Below are 24,326 nucleotides of genomic sequence, written 5' to 3'. Positions count from 1 at the left end.
TCCTTCAAAGAGCGAAGAGGGGAGGCTGTAGGATGTCTGAAATCTGAGTTGATTTCCCCAATGTTTTTCTCTTCATACATTTCCTGCAGACTCACACTGTACATCTTGTATTTATCTGTAAATCTTTATGCTCATGCAGTTGATCAGATGTCACCAATCTCGCGGGGGAGCTTGCGGTGACAATGCACAGTCCTATACAGCTACAGTGATCAATGCTGCCAAAGTAAGTGAGAATACTTGGACACATTTACCTGTTTTTCATGAACTGCTACATCACTGCATAACCTGTGTAAATTACACTTCATTCATTTTTATCACAGCTGAGCACTCATTGACCACAGTACTATATTTAATACTGTATTTCATTTCATATATTATATTTTATTCTTTTAGTTTAACTTCTGCATGGTTTTGTGTTAATGTCTTAGATACTCATTTTTACTTGTGTGATTTTCTTTTTATACATACTGTATGAACATTGTTAGCAGACAAATTTTGGTTGCCAAAAACTGCTTTATTAGAAATGTTGTGCTGATGACAAATAAAACCCTTGAACTGCTACGTGCTCCTAACGCTTGTTCTTATAAACGTTGGTATTTTTACTGGATATCAAAGTAAATAGAAATTTGGAAAAAATACGTTGAGATTGAATGCAGCACACCTCTTAATATGACACAAAGTTTTAATACTGCAGTTTTCAGCGAAAAGAACCTACACTGCTTTATACTGATTATCATCTTCACTGAAGTGTATCCTTAATCATAGCTCCCTACAGAAGTACTGACTAAACTTGTTTCATTTTATCTTTGAATGTTTGAAAAACACACATGCACAAACAGGACCGATACATGCACAAAGTGGAGAGATGTCAGAGTGAGGGGGCTGCCTTGGTCAGGCGCCCCAAGCTGTTCAGGGGTTCGGTACAAGGGTACCTCAAGGGTACCTCAGCAGTGCCCAGGAGGTGAACTGGCACCTCTCCTGCCACCAGTTCACACTCCATAATTTTGGTCCGGACGGGGACTCAAAACACGCGACCCTCCGGTTCCCAACCCAAGTCCCTAAGGACTGAGCTACTGCTGCCCCCTTTGCTCTGTCTTAAGCCTTTATTCAGATAGAACAGCACATAATACAGTATATCCAGCTCTGCCCACACCATCTGTAAATGTGCTGACATTGGATCCACCTGGCCCGCCTGGCTGACTGGGGCTGAGCTTATGAGACACTTCATCAACCTGCCTATCTGTTTTTCCCACTGTAATCTGTTTCTCTCCAATGGACTTACTTCACTCATCTCCACAGGGTAGTGACACTAATGCCTCATTTCCACTGCTTGGCTTGACTCTGTTTGCTTGGAACTGTTCTTTAATGGTTTCCCATTGGCAATAGTACCTGGCACTTCTTTTGGTATCACTTTGGTTGAGGTTCCAAGTGATAATAAATGGTGGCGTTCAAACACTGCAAAACACTGATAGATCAGAGAGAACAGTCACTGAAGTCATCACTTGTGCAATACAGTACATCCTCTACAGACCTGTAGGTCTTTAAGAGAAAAGCTTGCATAAGTGGCAGCCTGCAAAACCACACCATGGTCAGCTGATGAAGTACAGACATTCCTCTGTTTGGTTGCTGATGACAGGATCCAGCAAGAGAACACACTGTTTGTGGTGCGTTAAAGTTGCCTCATATCAGACACAATCATAACAGGACACACGTCTCCATCTTCAGTCTGAAATTGTGTCCACTTTAACTGATTTTGGTGGAGAAGGGGAATTCGATTTTCGCCAACCAATCACTAGAGACCAAGGTAGCCGCCTGAATCTAACATCATTTTAAGTCCACACTGATGCATAGCCATAACATACCTGTTTTGTCAGGGTTTTAAATGTAGTAAAACAAACTTCGATGTTGGGTCATACTGAGAATCCTCAATAACAGCAGCTTTCTTGTCTGTAGCACTCACCGTTGTTGTTACTACTCCTCATGTTTCTCGCACACCGCTTAACAACGCTAAATAACAGCTTGTCAATGGCGTTAGTCCTACCCGTGGAGCTGACTGGCTAATTGTTCGTTTTCTCATTGTTCGTTTTTTATTTCAACTGAGAAACCGCTATTTCAGGTCACCATGTCAGACTGATAAGTCAACTTCGTAAAGTGCAGGTATTCCAACGTGTGGATACCAACAATGATCAGGTTAAAATCCCACTTACACTGAGGGGGTACTGTCTGCAGTGGAAAATGAAATTGAGAAAAGTACTTGGTACCAAAAGTGAGTCGAGCCGTACCATGTCTTCAGACATGGTACCTAGCGTTTCCACCACAAACGGTACCCTTAAATGTGGGCGGGGTTGTTGTCACTCACTGATCCGTACTGCACTCACTATATTTCATCATTAACGGTGACACAGATGGAAGCCTGCACCTTGAGAGAATGAGGCTGCACGCCAAAATTTTCAAAAACAAGATAAAACAGGCTGCAGTGAGGGTCTCTCCATCCATCCATCCATCCATCCATCCATCCTTTTTCATCTGCTTATCCGGGGCTGGGTCGCGGGGGCAGCAGGCCAAGCAAAGCACCCCAGACATCCCTCTCCCCAGCAACACTTTCCAGCTCCTCCTGGGGGACCCCAAGGTGTTCCCAAGCCAGACGAGATATGTAATCCCTCCAGTGTGTTCTGGGTCTGCCCCGGGGCCTCCTACCAGTGGGACGTGCTCCGGAACACCTCCAGCGGGAGGCGCCCAGGAGGCATCCTGATCAGATGTCCGAGCCACCTCAACTGACCCCTTTCGACGTGAAGGAGCAGCGGTTCTACTCCGAGCTCCCTCCGGATGTCGGAGTATGCAGACACAGTTCTCGCTTTGGTCGTACAGGGACCTAATGGCTCCTAGCAGCGAGCCTGGAACCCCATACTCCCGTAGTACCCCCCACAAGACCCCCCGAGGGACGTGGTCATAAGCCTTCTCCAGGTCCACAAAGCACATGTAGACTGGATAGGCAAATTCCCACGCCCCTCCAGTAGCCTTGCAAGGGTAAAGAGCTGGTCCACTGTTCCACAACCAGGGTGGAATCTGCATTGCTTCTCCTGAATCTGAGGTTCAACAATCAGTCAGAGCCTCCTTTCCAGCACCCTGGAGTAAACTTTACCCGGGAGGCTGAGCAGTGTGATACCCCGATAGTTGGAGCACACCCTCAGGTGGTCCCCATCTTCAAAAGATGGTCCCTCTCCATGGGATATTCCAAAATAGGGAGTTTGTACATTTAGTCCTTTTCAGGCAAGCTTGGGGGTTAAGTGCTCTGTAGCCTGCAGGAACGGCACTCCAAGATGCTTTTTTTTTTCTCAGAGTGAGGATAAGAATATATGCAATTAACATAATGTGGTTGAAAGTAATACATATAAAGAAGATCCACTCATTACTAAAAGTGTATGTCATATACAGAGTTGGGTAAGGGTTACTTTAAAAGTAATCAAAGTACTTTACTGCGTTACTTTATTTTTAAAGTAACCAGTTACTTTACTGTGTTACTCCCTGAGTAAAGTAACTCAAGTACTTCCAATGTTACTCCCTGAGAAAAATAACCCAAGCACTTTTAAAGTACTTTTGAGTATTCTACATTTCCTATTGAGCAATGGACCACAATTGTCTCCAAAGTTATGGACAACTTGCCCTTCACTGATATCCAATTCTCCCAACACAGCTGTCACTTTGACCAGTAGAAACACAGAACAATCTGCTGCCATAGACAACTGTATGACAACAACACCCTAGCGTTTTTAATATTTCCTCTAGGGATATTACCACACAGAGTAAAAGGGGAAATGATAGTGTGAAACAGCAGAGCCACTTTATCAAACCGGTGAGTACTGTGATTATCATCAAGCTAGCAAACAATGTTACATTCTCACGGTCGGACATAAAGTAATAACATTAACAAATAGTGGTGGTGCTTTTACTCACCACAACTGCAGAGGCTACCAGCTTCATGTGAAACAAACTACATTATAGACGGTCCGTTATTTATTAATCCCTCTGTATCTTTATATTTTTTACTTTTTATCCGCTCCCGTTGTCTTTATAAAGTTAGCACATCGCGCCGTCATTTCAAACTCAACACTTGCTGAATTTCTTTCACATTAAAAGCCCTTTATAACCTCGGCTGAGAGAATCCCTCCATTTTCTAAATAGGTTTTTATTCTGAAACATTTGTAGGAACTTGGTTGTGGAGGATATAGTAGCTTGAATGTTTGTGTACGGTACTTCAAATGAAGCTCCAGCCATCTGCTGACGCTTTAAGGTGACTACAACAACATTTTGGCTGGCACATGAACAGACACAGTGACTGAAATAATAGTAAAAGTAAAAAAAAAAAAAGGACAAGAGTAACCGGATGACATCACACACGTTGTGAAAGACGACCGGGGATAATTGGTGAGTACTATCGTATAGTATGTCATGTCTGTCGGCCAAGTCACGGCACAATTTTATGACTCCACAATCGTGTGATGTGACATAGTGACTTTCAGAACGGGCAGAAAAGTCGTGTAGTGTGTACCAGGCATAATGCAAGTCCTGAGTGTGACCTGTCTATCAGCGAGTCCTCCTCCACCTTTTTTAGACTCCACTGTAGACAATGGCAGCATTTCTTCTACCACGTAGGGAGCCATAAGCTTCATGGCTTCTTTCGGACTGATAGGTTTAATGTTATCTCCATTATTAGAACCAAAAGACAGCTGTTGCTGTTTCGGAGCTGAAGGACCAGTGTTCTAAAAGTAATGGAAGTAACTGATGGCTTGTTTGAAAATGTACTCAAGTATTTGAATACTCAAACGCGTTAGGTTATTCATGACTGTAGAAAGTAATCAAAATACTCTAACCCCTTACAAAGTAACGCGTTATACCCAACTATGGTCATATAAAAACTAAAGTAATGGTCAAAGTTGTCAAATGGAATATTTAAGGTGAGTTGAATGATTGATGTCATCACCTCATGCATTGATAATTACAAGTTAAGGTTCCATCTTAAAAGTTGCTGGCAGTTGGCCCAGTGAATTAAGTTATTTTTTATTCAACTCCAGCTGATGCAAGAGGCAGCATAACATTATTTCATTTTATAGTTACAGTCAACTAATAAAACTCTCCACAGCATAAACAGTGGTTACAAAAGCCTCAAAACAAGCCACAACTCGGTCATCAGCAAGAGTGACCCTCCACTACTGACCAATCAACAGACTGCAGTGTTCACAGCTCCACCTTAAAGTACCAGATCTGTGTACTTGGTACCCCAACAAAAGGGGTACCAAAAATGGGAATGGTTCGGAATGGTTCCATTGGTACCATCCACAACTTTTTGCAGTGGAAACAGAAAAAAGGGTACTGAACTGAGCTGTACTACACTGCTTGGTGGAAACAGGGCAGTTAACAGCTGCCTTTAATACCAGATGAAATTAATTCCTGGTCTGATTGAGCTGCTTGCCAACACCAACCTAACCAGGTAGCTCCTCATATGGTTCTGGTTCTGGTCTGATCCCAGAGGAAGGACTAATTGATTTACATAGCAAAGCAAGTGTATCCCTTCCCCTCTGCTTAATGAGTGCAAACAGCGAGTGTGAGATTCGACTCATTAACAGACTAATGGAAGTATATTTCAAAATGAGCACTTTCTCACTAACAGGTTAGCAGCATTGTAAGCAGTGGACAACGGCAGGGGGTATTGATATGCAGACAGGCAGTCTGCTTGCCCCCCTCCTCATTTAGGACTATATATCTCAATATGGATGACAAGGTATCTCCTTCTGGCTTGTGGCGCGACAAGCTGGCTCTTACTGCTGACATCCAGAGACAGAAACAAAAAGGCTTGTTAGCATTAAAGTTTTATGGCTTTTGTTTAAAAGATAAAAGAGAGAGTACAGCAGTTCTGGTGAACTGAACTCCCTGTTCCAAAGTTGCTCTCTTATTTTAAAATATTTGTGTCCCATCAATCCTTTTTCTCATCACTCCAGGTTGTGTGACAGAGAAAGACCTTTCCCATGAATTAAGTTGTTGGTTTTTTAGATGGCGACATAAGGCTGTAGATGTGTGAGGCTGAGTGTGTTTTTGTCAGCCAACAGACAAGATCTGCCTCCAGACAGCCACCCCACCCCCCACCGGCAGATCAATAGCCCCTGTTTGGACTACCACTAAGAACTCCACAACTGCAGTGATTAGAAAACACATTAGTGTTGATCAATTAGAAGCCAAACGCCTCACTTAATAATTGATGGCCCTTCTGGCATTTTACACACACACACACACACACATACACACACACACACACACACACACACACACACACACACACACACGCATGCAGGCATACAAACTCATACACAGGCAGCAGACAGATAGCATGCCTGGCCAAGTGGCAAAGAGAGACAGTGGGTGATCCTCAGTCCCAAAGAAACGCAAGGCGCCACACTGCATTGACAGGGCCGCCTAGTCTGAATGCCTGATTAGGCTCTCCGGGGCCCCTTTGGTGCTTACACACACAGACACAGAGTCACTCGCATTGGACTCCATTAGACAAAGACAGTGTAGTAGGTGAGATAGACTCCACTTAAGCAGCACTATCCATTTCCCCCAGTTGAGCCACAGAGGTGTGTTTGAGCCAGACACCCTGGCTGGGTCTTAAACGGACACAGAGGAGCCACACACACACACACACACACACACACACACACACACGCACACACACACACGCATGCAGCTGCAATGGTTTCTACCTAAGTGCACTACAAAATAAAGTGTATTACATATCTTCAAAACGTATTGGGAATATAGATTATCAGGTGGCAGATTTATAAGCATTAATATAAGCACTATTTTCTTTGTTTTTGCAGACATTAAAGACAGGCCTGACAATGGTGGGTAAAGTTGTTACCCAGTTGGCAGGCACACTACCAGCAGGCACTCCTGATGAGGAGGGCACACCTCACAGTGCGAGCCGCCGCAGCCCCCACAATCCCGGTGTGGTCACCATCATTGACACACACAGTGTTGGAGAAGGACAGGTCAGTTCTACTGTTCAGCGCTTGCTTGGTATTGTTAATGATTTAATAATGCTGGTTTTGTAATCTGTTATTGTCCTTGTAAAATTGTCATGGACACTCTTTATGGACATTACTGGGAACCTATTAGACTTTTCCTTATTTTGTGTCATAGATTTAATATTACAGTGTTGGATCTTCATATTTAACGTGGCCAAAGTTTCAAATAATGAGTTAAAAAACCTCAGGCATCAGAACATTTTGAATACTCTGTTTCTAACATTTTTTTCTACTTTCAAGTCAAAGTGACGTCAGCTCATGATGTATTTCTTATATAATCCAATCTGATGATCTACAGTAAAATAGGGGTGCTGTTTGAAGAATTAGAGTGTTTTGATTGTGTATGAATTTAAAAACAGCACATTAACTACACATTAAATGCTCTTGGCGCTCTGTTGCTCCATTTCATCAGAGAACCCATAGCATGCCCTGCCTCTCTGAGAGTGCGATGAATAACTGAAAGATATATTCAGGATGTGCTCTGACTCTCAGAGTGACTATTTACGAATGCATCCATCATCATCTGCTCCAGTCCCACTACTGCTTCAGCATTTACACTACCGCTCAAAAAATTGGGATCACTTGGAAATGTTCTTGTTTTCCTTAGAAACATACATGAAATTAGTCTGAATAGAAAATATAGCAAATGAACAGGACAGGACATGCTGAGATTGTCAGAATTAGAAATAATGGCTGTGGAACTGACCACTGTTCCACAACCAGGACGGAATCTGCATTGCTCCTCCTGAATCTGAGGTTCGACAATCGGTTGGAGCCTCCTTTCCAGCACCCTGGAGTAAACTTTACCCGGGAGGCTGGGCAGTGTTATACCCCGATAGTTGGAGCACATCCTCCGATCCCCTTTTGTGAAGGCGGGGATCACCACCCCAGTCTGCCACTCTGCAGGCACCGTACCCGACCTCCATGCGACACTGAAAAGGCGTGTCAGCCAAGACAGCCCAACAGTGCCCAGAGCCTTCAGCATCTCAGGGCGAATCTCATCCACACCCAGCGCCTTGCTACTGGAGGGCTTTTTAACTACCTCAGCGACCTCTGCCAGGGATATGGGCGAGAGTCTTCAGGCTCTGCCTCGTTCTCAGTGGACATGATGGCCGGGTTCAGGAGGTTCTCAAAGTGCTCCTTCCACCACCCAACAATGTCCCCATTTCGGGTCAGCAGTTCTCCCTCTCTGCTGAGCACAGCCTGAGACAAGCCCTGCTTGACGGTCTGCCAGAACTTCCTTGAGGCCAACCGAAAGTCCTTCTCCATAGCCTCCCTGAACTCCTCCCACGCCACAGCTGCAGCCCTTCTGGCCAACTGGTACCTGCCTGCTGCTTCAGGAGACCCCTGAGCCAGCCAGACCCGAAAGGCCTCCTTCTTCAGCCTGACGGCCATCCTCACCGCTGGTCCACCAGTGGGTTCTTCGGTTGCCGCCCCGACAGGCACCGACAACCTTCTGACCACAGCTCCTAGCAGCCACCTCCACAATGGAGGCTTTGAACATGGCCCACTCAGACTCCATGTCCCCAACCTCCCCCGGCATGCACAAGAAATTATCCTGGAGGTGAGAGTTAAAGACCCGACGGACAGGGTCCTCTGCCAGACGTTCCCAGTTCACCCTCACTACACGTTTGGGTTTACCAGGTCTGTCCGGCAGCCTCCCCCGCCATCTGATCCAACTCACCACCAGGTGGTGATCAGTTGACAGCTCTGCTCCTCTCTTCACCCAAGTGTCCAAGACACACGGCCGCAGATCTGCTGATACGACCACAAAGTCGATCACTGATCGACTAGTTAACGACAACTACGCTTGTTAACTTAAGTAAGTGCGATAAAACCTCTGCCAGCCAAGCCAATACTTTATCAATACATGTGGTCAGCATGTAGAAAGCAATATTTCAACCGGCTCTGTCGTTGAAATAATTCACCACTATTATGATTTACGATCGCGGTCGACACAAGCACATTGCGCTCGCGAGGCTAGCAGCAAAGTGTTAAAGACAAACTAAAATGAAAGCCGTCACACTTTATCTGAAGATGTAGCTGAGACAGCCGACCTGCAGACAGTGAGTGTCCTCAGTAGAGGAGGGACAGAGAGCAGGATGAATGACTGATAGTGATGTTTGTCTTCATTCTGAGATAATGTGACTTTCTTCACTCAGTATTGTGATGTCAGGAGGAATATTTATATTTCAGTGAGATATTATTGGGTTATAAATAGTGACTTTGTTGTTGTAAACATGACTGTTGCTGCCATGGACTGTATAAAATGATATCCTGTGTAAATGACCCATAAGGAAAACGTCAGGGGTGAGGTGTGTGCTGGTAGAGAGATATATGCAAAAAAAAAAAAAAAAAGAAAAAGTGGATCAGTTGCCTGCTGCTAAAAATGTGGCCCATCGACATTATCTGGTTTTGAAATGCAGCCCAGTTGAAATAGTAATTGAATAGCCCTGCTGTAGTTTGTTCGTTAGCTATCTAACAACACATCAAAAATATCATGTAATATCATGTACACTCCAAAAATATTTAGGCCTAATATTTAAGATTTTTTGCTTATAAATACATAAACCTGGTTGTTCTATATTTAAAACACATTGTTTTGTTTTTTTTAGTACTATTAAATAAATCACATTATTACTTATACTAATTATTATTACTTGAGCTTGTTTTATTTATTCATTTCACAGATAATTATACATCCTTAGTCCTTAAATTAAATTCATTATGGACATGGACTTAAAATCATTGTTTTATTGTATGGCCTTGCTGCCCTGGCTTTTGGCCTTTGTGCCCTCAAAAAATTGACAACACGAAAGGCCAAGTGGCCTTGCCCCTAAAATTATGAAATTCCAGGCCTGCAACCAACAGAAAATAAAATAAAAGGCAAGACATTCACATCACAAAACATTAAAATTTCACCACTTTTAAAAGGATTGCGCATTGAAATGTGGTGCTAAAGTTCACACTGAGCCAATAGAGCACCGTACCAAAAGGAAAGGCCACTTGTATTTTAAGTCACTTTGCTTGTCTTTTTTTAAAATTGGTTTGTGGTTATTGGCTGTCGGGCTAAAACTGACATCTCTAATACAGACATACATAAATTCTTAGAAATGGCTATATGGTCTTACTAATAGTGTATAGCTTGAGCCCTGTCTCACAATTGGTGCTCAGCACTACACAGCACAGCGCAACTGTCATTGCTAGTTTCAGACTGACACAGTTGTCACTTTCTTGGCCAGCGCTCACGTTTTGTGAGTAGATTGCCCGTATGCGTGTAGGTCTTAAAATGAGGTGTGGTCAGGCACATTGTTGCTTTAATGTTAATGTCAAATAGCATGTTATTTTTCTGCTATTCAAAGGGAGCATTATTCATCATTCAGGGCGCCTGTTTCAGTTTTCAAAATTTAGAGTGTACAATTGCTTAGAAGATTATGATTGAAATACATGATGGCCATCAGTTATCTCTCATAAGTTATTTTAATTTCCTGGTTGATACAATTTATTACACAGTTTTGGTGCTAACCTCTCCAGAATTGATAGACATGGTCAGAAATCTCTCTAAAATACCACATTAAGACACAGAGGCGTTCAGGAGCACCACAGAAAAACCCATGCTGACATTTGAAGATTTCTGGAACATTTAGATTTTTTGGTGACTGGATGGTGCGCACGTTTGTTCTGGGAACTGCTGAGAAACCCCCTTAATATACCCATGAAAGCCAAACGTCCTCTTAATGCACAAGGTCTCTGGTTTGTGGTCATTAAGTTTCACGAGGCTGTAATTATTTTTGAGGTCATTTTATGTAAAATGGTCTACAGTGAAGTGGCTACTATGGTGACTAACATCATCACACATGAATAAAACTGGGCTACTTAAATCCATAGGAGTCTCAGCTTTCCTTTCAGACCAAATATCTGCACTGTTTAGAAACCCCAGTCTGCAGAAATATTCAAATACAATCTAATACATTTATATTACATGCAAACAACTGTATGTTTTTTGCTCAAAACTGAATGTGACGTTTTCCTTGATAAAATTTCACCTAACTGAGGAGCGCTATTTAACCCTCTTTTGGGCAAATTAGATTGACATGGTTGCTACTAGAGTTGAGACTCGTTAGGATTTTAACAATTCCGATTCCTTACCGATTCCTTCTTAACGGTCCGATTCCTTACCGATTCCTCTTACCGATTCCTACATTATATTCATTATTCTTGCTATACTTAAACAAGTATATAATAAACACTAGGGCTGTCAAAAGCACCATGAAATTGAGTTTGAATATTTTCGAATTAATTTAGTAGAGTTCAAATAATATTCAAATTTATTATTTTTATTATTATTATTATTATTATTATATTTTTTTATTATTTAAAAAAACAAAAACAAACAAAAAACACAAATATAAATAAGATACTTATTGCTGGCGCAATATGAACGTGACACTCGGATGAAAACACCCGTTCTGACCGCAATGTTTGGATATTTCAGTGCGCCTGTAGTTTTCCACCACAAGAGTGGATCCTGTTCGGCTCGTAGTGGTGTCTCATTCTGGTAACGTTTCATCTCTTCTTCAAAAGGGGTAGGCACGGAGACAGCAGGTGCACCACTCTCCCTGTATGTCTCCCCGAACAGGTCACACATCCGGACAGCGCAGTGGGTGGTGTTGGCGCAGCGGGCTCCTCCGTCCGTGCCTCTCCCTCCGTCTCTCGCCGGAATTCCACTGGATGCGGGTCCATTGCGGAACGGCTGCGCTAGTTATCCACTGCGTGCACAGAAGCAACCAACACGCATCTGGTGGAATTTGGGGGTCTGCGTCCCTCTCTGGCCCGGCTTGCGCGCGAGTCATTTCTGCGCGAATGGGATTCGCTGTGATTTACGACGTTATTAATAGTATGAATTATTAATGATATTTGAATTATCAAATTTAGGTTCGAACTTAAAATATATATAAAATATATATATTCGAATATATTTCGAACTTCGATTTTTTTTTTTTGACAGCCCTAATAAACACAAATGCAATCATACAAATACAAAAACTTTATTCTAACTGTTGCACAGCACAATTAGATGAAAATACACATTTGTGTGTGGTGTGTATTTCAGATTTAGAGCTTGTATCATCTCCCTGAGAATATATAACAACAAAAAGTGATTCTCTGATTTCTACAGTAACACTATTACCTCAAATTAACCTCAGCAATGTAATAAAAAATACTTATATGCATTCATGCTTGGGCACTGTTATTTACGTGACAACATCTGAACAGAACACACACACACACATTGGCTGTTTGTTTCTCCCCTCGCTCCCGTCTCAAACACGGAGGTCTCCCTCTCCGGAGCACCCACGGCGCACGCCCGGCCTGTTAAATAGCCTGTAACCATAACAACTGTGTGACACAAACTCAGCGCTTTAGTAATTAAATAATGTTGGGCTCGGCCGCACTCAAATGGAAATGCACGTGACATTTATTTTATTTTTTTTTCACAATCTAGGAACCGTTTGTAGGAGCTGTTACTCCAAATGTGATGGAACCGGTTCTGGAACTGGAACTTTGGACCCGATTCCAAAAAAGAACCGGAACCGGATTTCAAACCTAGTTGTTACCAATGGATTTTTAGGTCTTCTAGTTTCATGTGATACTAGTATCTTCACTCTCCTTCAGCCTCTGAAAGACTAATATCGGCCATGGACGCTGGGTCCTAGCAGGCTACACCCACGATTCCCTCTCTCCCACTGGAAATGCTCGACAGTTGGCATTACTGCTACATAGAGGCTGACACTTTTTCAGGAGTCTCACGGGTCACGTGATCAGTTTCACTATTCGTCACATGATTGGGACGGAATGGGAAAAACAGTCAACGGGAGTGGGCGTGTGTTGATGTGAATGTCTGGAGGCTGTGGCTGTATAGCTACTAAAAAAATATTGTGTGTGTGTGTGTGTGTGTGTGTGTGTGTGTGTGTAATTGTGTAGCTAAAAAAATGCAAATTATGAGCTGCAGGTTGCTGCAAGTGTTACGGGAACCATGCAAGACCCAGGTGCAAGCAACACACACACAGTACGAGTATAAATAAGTAATATTTATTTACAAGAAAAGTTAACAAATTGTACCCAGGATAGCTGGGGTGAAACAAGAAGGAAACAAGGGTACCACCTTGGGGTCAAGGGGAACGCTGATCTGGTAATAGAACTCAAAGATACTTCTACACGAAACTGGCTACACTATACTTTACTTGACTAAAAACCTGACTAGGAACTATGGGAACTAGAAGTAATGCCTAGGAACTATGGAAGCTAAGACTGAACGTAATGAGGGACTTAACTGAGGGCAGAGGGGAGACAGGAGACAGGAGCTGGCAGCGTGGTGGAGCAGGCGGCGGCAGCTGTGGCTGGAGGTGGAAAACCAGGCAGGCGTGGAGTATGGCGAGAGGCGAGGAGACGTTTGCAGGTAAGGCAGGACAGGAATGAGCTCTGAAGCGAGGAATCTACACACGGAACAAACTAGGATTACTTCAAGGAAAATACTCGGAATCAAAAACACTTAGAGAGCCAAAGCACTGACATTTGTCGGTTTATGGACTGGCGACGAGTAGTGGGCTTCTGTCTCCTCATAAACGCTGCAGCAGAGTGAGTTGATTGGAGCGCTGCCGCCGGTGTGCGGCAGCCTGATTGCAGATTCACCACACCTGTGCCGCCGCCGCCTGCACGCTGCCTGGGAGAGAGAGAGAGAGGAAGAGCGAAAGGGAGAGAGAAGGTGCAGAGAGGGAGAAAAAAGGCTGCGCTACACAGCACCAGAAGTGCCGGGCAAAACAGCAAGGTTACATTACTGTTTTCTCCAATCTCTCTCTTTCTCTCTCTCTCTCTCTCTCTCTCTCTCTCTCTCTCTCTCTCTCTCTCTCTCTCTCTCATACATACACCCACGATGAATATTTGATGTGTATAATCTGAGTAGAAGTTGGTTAAAAGATTTAAGCAAAAAAAAAAGTAGAGAAAAATATTAATATTTAATATTTTTATGGTTGTTCACGCCATCCCGAAGGGGACAGGTGTGATTTTTTTACAAGGGGGCCCGCAGGGTTAAAAAGTAAAGGCTTCTTATGAAGGTGGTTTGAGCTTATATTTTGAAACTTGTAGACGTAAGCCATGTGACCTAATGGCACTTTGACATGTGTGATGATCAAACAACACATCCGTATTTATTTGAAATCATGTGACCTAGTAGAAGCGTGATTGATGTATACTGGCTGCTGTGAGGATATAAGTAACAGCAGGAAGACACAAATATATACAAGTTAATTTCAGTGGAAAAACTGAGCAGGACTACATGTATTTGATCATGGACTGCTGCAGCATAGTTTTAGCTATAGATTTGATTAAAATTCTAAATGAGGCAAAAGAGTTTGACCTGGAAATCTTGTATTTACATGTTTTTGCTATCAGGCATTTATTTAGGAAATTGTAGGAATGAGTTGGTCAATTTGGTCAATGTTATCCTGTCAGGTGTGTGTGACAACACACACACACACACACACACACACACACACACACACACACACACAGGCTTGTGTCTGTCAGAGTGAGTGTCTGCCTCCCCACTGCACTGGGCTTTGTAACAATGTCCCGCCTACAGCCCCCTGTGATTGGTTACACGGCACAAGTGATAGCCAATCAACAGTGATGCCTGTGCATGTTTTCACATCATGTCACATTGAGACACAGAGCTCAGACGGAGCAGGAGAGGCTCTGGTAAGCCAGCGGTAACTTTGAAGGTAAGGTAACAAAAACCATACAGAAATTAAAGTTACAATAAAAGTCCTCTATGCTGAAGTTTTAAAGTCACCACCACAACATTATATGATCCATTTCAATGATGACATGCTTGCCCAGAGGCAAAATTTCGACGTAACTGCCTGTTTAATTCACATCAAGCACGATACAATTTTGCAAACAGCCTAAACGATTTAGCTTCTAAAAATAAATAGCACCAAGGCAAAAAAGACACACACAAGCGTGTGTGTGTGTGTGTGTGTGTGTGTGTGTGTGTGTGTGTGTGTGTGTTCGTCTGACTGTGTATCTGTGTGTGTCTCTGTGTCTGTGTCTGTCTGTGTGTGTGTGTCATACTTCTACTGTTATTATACACATATGATTATTGTCACATATATACTATCAGATATTAATATACAGTACAGGCCAAAAGTTTGGACACACCTTCTCATTCAATGCGTTTTCTTTATTTTCATGACTATTTACATTGTAGATTCTCAGTGAAAGCATCAAAACTATGAATGAACACATGTGGAGTTATGTACTTAACAAAAAAAGGTGAAATAACTGAAAACATGTTTTATATTCTAGTTTCTTCAAAATAGCCACCCTTTGCTCTGATTACTGCTTTGCACACTCTTGGCATTCTCTCCATGAGCTTCAAGAGGTAGTCACCTGAAATGGTTTTCCAACAGTCTTGAAGGAGTTCCCAGAGGTGTTTAGCACTTGTTGGCCCCTTTGCCTTCACTCTGCGGTCCAGCTCACCCCAAACCATCTCCATTGGGTTCAGGTCCAGTGACTGTGGAGGCCAGGTCATCTGCCGCAGCACTCCATCACTCTCCTTCTTGGTCAAATAGCCCTTACACAGCCTGGAGGTGTGTTTGGGGTCATTGTCCTGTTGAAAAATAAATGATCGTCCAACTAAGCGCAAACCGGATGGGATGGCATGTCGCTGCAGGATGCTGTGGTAGCCATGCTGGTTCAGTGTGCCTTCAATTTTGAATAAATCCCCAACAGTGTCACCAGCAAAACACCCCCACACCATCACACCTCCTCCTCCATGCTTCACAGTGGGAACCAGGCATGTGGAATCCATCCGTTCACCTTTTCTGCATCTCACAAAGACACGGTGGTTGGAACCAAAGATCTCAAATTTGGACTCATCAGACCAAAGCACAGATTTCCACTGGTCTAATGTCCATTCCTTGTGTTTCTTGGCCCAAACAAATCTCTTCTGCTTGTTGCCTCTCCTTAGCAGTGGTTTCCTAGCAGCTATTTGACCATGAAGGCCTGATTCGCGCAGTCTCCTCTTAACAGTTGTTCTAGAGATGGGTCTGCTGCTAGAACTCTGTGTGGCATTCATCTGGTCTCTGATCTGAGCTGCTGTTAACTTGCGATTTCTGAGGCTGGTGACTCGGATGAACTTATCCTCAGAAGCAGAGGTGACTCTTGGTCTTCCTTTCCTGGGTCGGTCCTCACGTGTGCCAGTTTCGTTGTAGCGCTTGATGGTTTTTGCGACTCCACTTGGGGACACATTTAAAGTTTTTGCAATTTTCCGGACTGACTGACCTTCATTTCTTAAAGTAATGATGGCCACTCGTTTTTCTTTAGTTAGCTGATTGGTTCTTGCCATAATATGAATTTTAAAAGTTGTCCAATAGGGCTGTCGGCTGTGTATTAACCTGACTTCTGCACAACACAACTGATGGTCCCAACCCCATTGATAAAGCAAGAAATTCCACTAATTAACCCTGATAAGGCACACCTGTGAAGTGGAAACCATTTCAGGTGACTACCTCTTGAAGCTCATGGAGAGAATGCCAAGAGTGTGCAAAGCAGTAATCAGAGCAAAGGGTGGCTATTTTGAAGAAACTAGAATATAAAACATGTTTTCAGTTATTTCACCTTTTTTTGTTAAGTACATAACTCCACATGTGTTCATTCATAGTTTTGATGCCTTCAGTGAGAATCTACAATGTAAATAGTCATGAAAATAAAGAAAACACATTGAATGAGAAGGTGTGTCCAAACTTTTGGCCTGTACTGTATACTTTCAACATGTTGTACCACAATAACCAGAATTATAATTATAATATTATTACTTTCATTAAGGTGCTGTAACACACACACACACACACACACACACACACACACACTTGTGTCTGTCAGAGTGAAGCCATTGTTATGCTAATTAATGACAGCAGATAGCATCACCAGATAGATAAACTTGTTCTGAACGCAGACATATATAGCTTTTATGTGTATGGAGTCAAAAATGCGATATTAGTCACAGTTTTACATGTGTTGGCCCTCATTTTTTCTTCTGAAGATCGTCATGAGGCTTTGTGTCCTGCACCTTAGAATGCTTCTAAAATCCAAACCATTCCAGTAATGACAAAGTCCTTCACAAGTAATGTTCACCAGGGGTAGAGCTGTCATGTGTGCAAGTTTGAAGCAGTTATGATAAACGGTGTAGGAGCAAATATTTTTTGAGAGACAGAATTAGTGAAAAACGTCATCTTACATTGAAAGGGCAGCCTATCCCAGCTGACATCGGGTGAGAGGCAGGGTACACCCTGGATAGGTCGCCAGACTATCCCAGGGCTGACACATAGAGACAGACAACCATTCATGCTCACATTCACACCTATGGACAATCTTTCTTTATTTATTTTATTTATTTATTTTCCCCTCACAGTCTTATGCCAACCAAAGATCTCAAATTTGGTGTTAATAGCATTTAGTTTGACCGAGATATCCAACAGTTTGCATTTTTATAGCTAGCTATAGAAGTTTGTTTGTTAATAATTTGCGCATTTTTTGACCGGACCTTCGGCCGAGGTCCCTAATTAAAGCTGCGAGCAGAGTTGGGCGGGACCTCGGACCCTTGCTGTTGGCCTCCTGCTCACGTAGACGGTGTGAATTTGCCTATTCCTAAGAGTCGGAATGTCGATAAAACAAGCAATGTAGAACGCAAGGTCATTTTTGGCAATGAACCCATGACTTGAGAGTAGAACTTTGATGGCTTCTGAAAACCAAACTACTGACGAGGACATCAATCAATCAATCAATCAATCAATCAATCAATCAATCAATCAATCAATATTACAAATCACAGTTTGCCTCACAGGGCTTTACAGCATCCAACATCCCTCTGTCCTCAGGACCCAGTGAGACAGAAGGGGAGACAGAGAGAGATGCAGGACAGACGGTAATTTTAATAGCTTACAACAACATTAATGAAAGTAATAGTATTATAATTAGAATTCTGGCTATTGTGGTACAATATGTTGAAAGTATATTTTAATATCTGATAGTATACATATGTAACAATAATCATTTGTGTATAATAACAGTAGAAGTATGACACACAGACACACACACACACAGACTTGTGTCTGTCAGAGTGAAGCCATTGTTATGCTAATTAATGACCATGTAGTTAGGTGACAGCCCAGGCACTTCAAGATCAGTTTGACAAATGACTAATGATAACACCAGCAGCAGGAGGCATTTGACACTACAGCAGCAACACAACCACACACATCACACTAGGCACCGCTGTGATAGAAGTTAACCTGCGAGACAGTGGAGCACAAAGGCTCTGGAGAAGAGGCCGAGTTACTGACATGCAGTATGGCTGAGTTAGTGATATGCAGTAACAGAACACGTGAGAGAGAAAATATTAACAGTAGAAGTATTTCTATTTTCTCCTGCTTCCCCAGTAGAACAAGCACACACTAAATAATAAGCAGTAAAATGACCTGTATTTTTCTCCTACTTTTCCATTATTGAGGTTTGCAAGCTGTTGTTGCAAAGAAAAGAAAATAAGTGCTATTTTAGTGTTGATATGGATGTGTGGGTTAGGGTTAGGGGTTAGGCAAGTTAGACCTTGAGATCTTGTATTTACATGTTTTTGCTATCAGGCATTCATTTAGGAAATTGTAGGAATGAAACACATGAGCTGGTCAATTTGGTCAGTGTTATCCTGTCAGGTGTGTGTGACCACACACACACACACACACACACACACACACACACACACACACACACACACACACACACACACACACACACACAGGCTTGTCTGTCAGACTGAAGACTTTGTTATGCTAATTCATGACAGCATGCAGGTGACAGAGAGACAGAGTGAGAGTAAAATGGGTTTAAAATTTCTCGAACTAGTCCTTCCAGATCCCAAACCGTGGGTCAGATCGTCAATCTGAAGACATCACCAGATACATAAACTTGTTCTAAATGCAGACATAATTAGCTTTTATGTGTATGGAGTCAAAAATGCAACCTTAGTCGCAAGTTTACAATGTCTAGCTCACAGATGAGACATTTGCTCATGTAACTTTCAGAGGCACGAGCTCATTTCCTGTTGGATTTAGGTCAGTGGTGCCAATGAGTGATTTGTAGGTCTCAAGGAGACAAAGAAGCCAGTTTAGGTTTGATGTTTCTACAGCATTCTTACAGGGCGCAACAGCCATTTTAGTGTGTCTAGGTGTTGCAAAAATTGTCAAGAGGTTTTGTGACATGTCACCTTCCAGAGGCACTAACTCATTTCTTGTTGGATTTAGGTCAGTGGTGTAAATGACTGATTTGAGGAAATGAAGAAGTCAGTTTTGGTTTGATCTTTCTACAGCATTCGTACAGGCCACAGGAGCCATTTTACTGTGTCTATGTGGCACAAAAATTGTCAAGATGTTTTGTGACATGTCACCTTAAACACAGCATAAAATCCAAACTGTTCGAGTAATGACAAAGTTGTTCAGAGGAATTGTTAAGCAGGGCTTGGTCTGTCATGTGTAAGAGTTTGAAACCGATAGGATAAATGGTGTAGGAGGAAATATTTTTTGAGAGAGAGAATTTGTGAAAAATGACATCTTAATTTGAAAGGGCAATAGCGCACTTCCTGTTGGATTTAGGTCAGTGCTTACAGTGCGTGATTTGTAGGTCTTGATGAGATGAACGAGCCAGTTTTGGTTTGGTCTTTCTACGGGCTTCCTACTGGTCGCAGTGGGCATTTTAGTGTGTCTAGGTGGCACAAAAATTGTCAGGAGGTTTTGTAAGACATCACCTGGAAGACGCCATAAAATCCAAACCATTCGAGTAAAAAAAAAGTTATAAAGAATATCTGATAAGGACAAGTTGATATGTCATGTGTGCGAGTTTGAAGCCGATATGATAAACGGTGTAGGAGGATTTGTTTTTTTAAGGATTTTGAAGAAAGAGCATGTTTGAGGCGAAATCTTACTTTGAAAGGGCAAATAGCTCACTTCATGTTGGGTTTAGGTCAGGGGTGCGAGTGCGTTATTTGTAGGTCTTGATGAGATGAACAAGCCAGTTTTGGTTTGATCTTTCTACATCATTCCTACAAGCCGCAGCAGCCATTTTAGTGTGTCTAGGTGGCGCTAGACAGCCCATTTTGGAACTTTCAGGATTAATTACTTCATTTTCTACAGTTTTTCACCAGTCCTGACATGCGTGCAAATTTTGGTGAGTTTTTGAGCAGGTTTAGGGTGTAAACTGAGTTTTTTTCCACATCAATGGCCCCCCCGTCATGCAGTAGATGCCCTTTTTTCCATTTCACCCCTGACCTACAAAGATCCTAAGTCCACCACTGACAGAGAGAGATAAGTTAAAGAGCAGGCAGATGGAGGTGGCTTTCAACTCCTCCCTTTCAGTCCTAAACCGTAGGTCCAATCATCAACCTGAACATACCACAAGAGAGATACACTCGTTCTGAATACATATTTACAGGCTTCATGTTTGTAAAATAAAAAATGCAATCTTGGATGCATGTTTATGATGTCTAGCTCACAGCTGACACATTTGCTCATGTTACTTCAGAGGCACTAGCTCATTTCCTGTTGGAGTTAGATTATTGGTGTCAATGAGTGATTTGTAGATCTTGATGAGACAAAGAAGCCAGTTTTGATTTAATCTGTCTACACCATTCATATGGGCCACAGCAGCCATTTTGATATGTCTAGGTGGTGCAAAAATTGTCAAGAGGTTTTGTGACATGTCACCTTTCAGAGGCACTAGCTCATTTCCTGTTTGATCTAGGTCAGTGGTGTCAATGAGTGATTTGTAGGTCTCAAGGAGTCAAAGAAGCCAGTTTTGGTTTGATGTTTCTACGTCATTCCTACAGGGTGCCACAGCCATTTTAGTGTGTCTAGGTGTTGCAAAAATTGTCAAGAGGTTTTGTGACATGTCACCTTCCAGAGGCACTAACTCATTTCCTGTTGGATTTAGGTCAGTGGTGTAAATGACTGATTTGTAGGTCTCGAGGAAATGAAGAAGCCAGTTTTCATTTGATCTTTCTACAGCATTCGTACGGGCCGCAGCAGCCATTTTACTGTGTCTATGTGGCACAAAAATTGTCAAGAGGTTTTGTGACATGTCACCTGAAACACAGCATAAAATCAGCAGGGCTTGGTCTGTCATGTGTGCGAGTTTGAAACCAACAGGATAAATGGTGTAGGAGGAAATATTTTTTGAGAGAGAGAATTTGTGAAAAACGACATCTTACTTTGAAAGGGCAATAGCGTATTTCCTGTTGGATTTAGGTCATTAGTTACAGCACGTGATTTGTAGGTCTTGATGAGACAAATGAGCCAGTTTTGGTTTGGTCTTTCTATGGGATTTCTACCGGTCGCAGCAGGTATTTTAGTGTGTCTAGGTGGCACAAAAAATTGTCAGGAGGTTTTGCAAGACATCACCTGGAAGACGCCATAAAATCCAAACCATTCGAGTAATGAAAAAGTTATACAGAATACCTGATAAGGACGAGTTGATCTGTCATGGATGTGAGTTTGAAGCTGATACGATAAATGGTGTAGGAGGAGTTGATTTTTTAAGGAATTTTGAAAAAGAGCATTTTTGAGGCGAAATCTTACTTTGAAAGGGAAATAGCTCACTTCCTGTTGGGTTTAGGCCAGGGGTGTGAGCACGTGATTTATAGGTCTCGATGAGATGAACAAGCCAGTTTTGGTTTCATCTTTCTACGTCATTCCTACAAGCCGCAGCGGCCATTTTAGTGTGCCTAGACTGCTAGGTGGCGCTAGAGAGGCCATTTTGGCACTTTTCAGATGTATTTTTTCATTTCCTAAAATTTTTTGCCAGTCCTGACATGTATGCCAGTTTTGGTGAGTTTTGGAGCATGTTTAGTGGGTCAAATTCCAGCTCAAAGAGGCGGCGGGACATCCTTCGGCCGAGGTCCCTAGTAATAAACGCACCAGAAACAAGAGGGACTTTGTCCTTCAGCCGAGGTCCCTAATAATAATAAACGTACCAGGAACAAGAGGGACTTGGTCCTTCGGCCGAGGTCCCTAATAATAATAAACGCACCAAAACAAGAGGGTCCTCGCCCTTCAGCCAAGGTCCCTAATAATAAATGTACCAGGAACAAGAGGGACTTGGTCCTTCGGCCGAGGTCCCTAATAATAATAAACGCACCAAAACAAGAGGGTCCTCGCCCTTCAGCCAAGGTCCCTAATAATAAATGTACCAGGAACAAGAGGGACTTGGTCCTTCGGCCGAGGTCCCTAATAAAAATAGTCAAGTTTTTATAAAGTAGTTGAAACTAGCTCCACCTCCAGCAGCTACAACAGTAAACCTTCGGCCAAGGTCCCTAATAAACGCAGCAAAAACAAGAGGGACTTCATCCTTCGGCCGAGGTCCCTAATAATAAACGCACGGGAAACAAGAGGGACTTCGGCCGAGGTCCCTAATAAACGCACCAGAAACAAGAGGGTCCTCGCCCTTCAGCCGAGGTCCCTAATAATAAACGTACCAGGAACAAGAGGGACTTTGTCCTTCGGCCGAGGTCCCTAATAACAATAGTCAAGTTTTTATAAAGTAGTTAAAACTACCTCCACCTCCAGCAGCTACAACAGTAACATGCTGCTCTAACACTGATGCTTCAGTATTAATAATCTAATGATGTCATATATAATAGTATCAGTCAGAGGAACCAAACACTACCTTTACTGCAATACTTTAACTACATTTTTCTCTCTCAGAACTGGTTCTTATGACGTGTTGTCTGACCACATCAGAAATCAAATGTTTATCATTCTGAACAGCTTCAAGGTGGAGTGAATGTAAAAATAATTAAGCAATAAACATCAAAACACAACATTTGATGTCATATTTGGGTTTATATTCAACTAAGGTAGGCATTGTGTGATCCATGTACTGGAATTTTTTATTTTTTATTTTATTTTTTTTTTTTACTGTAACTGAAACACAACACAGGAGCAGGATGGGACAGGAGTTATTCTTGAGGGATTGGGACAGGACGGGATTTTTTTTTTCTTTTTCATGGCATTGAGATGGGATGGGATTATTTTTGTGGAAGTGGGATGGGACAGGACTGACAACCCACTCCTGTGTCACCCTGTACTGCTACACCCTGGGGCATCGACGGTACTGACCGTTACGCCCTTGAATAGTTCTGCCCTGGCTAAACAAAAGCAATCTACATACACCAGTTCAAATAAAACATTCTTATTAGTTATGTATAAACATACCTGCTCATTGATTTTTGCCACAGCTCCCGCACTGAATTCCCCGTGAACTACAGAACTCCCATGTTGCTTTGCAAGCTGTCATTCCGATCGAGACTGGCCAATAGAGACACAGTTTACAGCTTTCAGTTTAGGCCCCGCCCACAAGGTTAAACTTTTTACTCGCAAAACGTTTTGACTTGCAAATGAAAAAAAATGACTCACAAACAAAACTTTAGGAGTTGCAAACAAAACTTTAGGATTTGCAAACAAAACTTTGGGATTTGCATTTTTTAATCAATCATTTTTTACTTGCAATAAAACGTTTTTTTTTTTTTTTTTGATTGCATTATTAATACTTTTGTTCTCAAATCTTTTTTTTATTTTTTTATTCCAAAACCTACTCTGTTTGATTGAATAATAAAGAAACAAATGTAGCTCCATACTCGCTGTCATTATCATCATCATCATCATCATCATCATCATCAAAACACCCAAAGTGAATGAATATCTTTTGGAAGGATGCTATTTACCCCTTGAGTGGAATTCCACACACTGTGACAAAGAGCATTGAAGCTGTTGACCTAAGTTTATTTACTTTATTAAATTAACACCTTTAACACCTTACCAACACTTAATATTGGTTGTTCTTTTCATTTGTCACCCAACGCTCCCTCAAAACTTGCGACATCTGTGGCATTGTGCTGTGTGATAAAACTGAACATTTTAGAGTGGTCTTTTATTGTGGCAAGCCTAAGGCACACCTGTGCAATAATCATGCTGTCTAATCAGCATCTTGATATGCCACACCTGTGAGGTGGGATGGATTATCTTGGCAAAGGAGAAGTGCTCACTAACACAGATTTAGACAGATTTGTGAACAATATTTGAGGGAAATAGTCTTCTGTGTGTATAGAAAATGTTTTAGATCTTTGAGTTCAGCTCATGAAAA

General features: G+C 42.3%; 1 protein-coding gene across 7 annotated transcripts in view; it reads left to right on the top strand.

Annotated features, from left to right (window-relative positions):
- bcas3 (BCAS3 microtubule associated cell migration factor) overlaps nt 1-24,326 on the top strand; it is a 937,438-nt gene that overhangs the window by 144,331 nt on the left and 768,781 nt on the right. For all 7 annotated transcript variants that reach the window (XR_007449398.1, XM_049576752.1, XM_049576750.1 and 4 more), the window contains exons 11-12: nt 140-223; nt 6,873-7,043. Coding sequence is in view for 6 of the 7 variants with exons in the window: in XM_049576752.1 (XP_049432709.1) it covers nt 140-223; nt 6,873-7,043 (255 nt within the window). In the remaining variant the exon portion in view is untranslated. The remainder of the gene's footprint in view (nt 1-139; nt 224-6,872; nt 7,044-24,326) is intronic.

Source organism: Epinephelus fuscoguttatus, linkage group LG5 (assembly GCF_011397635.1).
Source record: "Epinephelus fuscoguttatus linkage group LG5, E.fuscoguttatus.final_Chr_v1".
Classification (NCBI taxonomy): domain Eukaryota; kingdom Metazoa; phylum Chordata; class Actinopteri; order Perciformes; family Serranidae; genus Epinephelus; species Epinephelus fuscoguttatus.
This window is presented reverse-complemented; position numbering and strand designations above follow the sequence as displayed.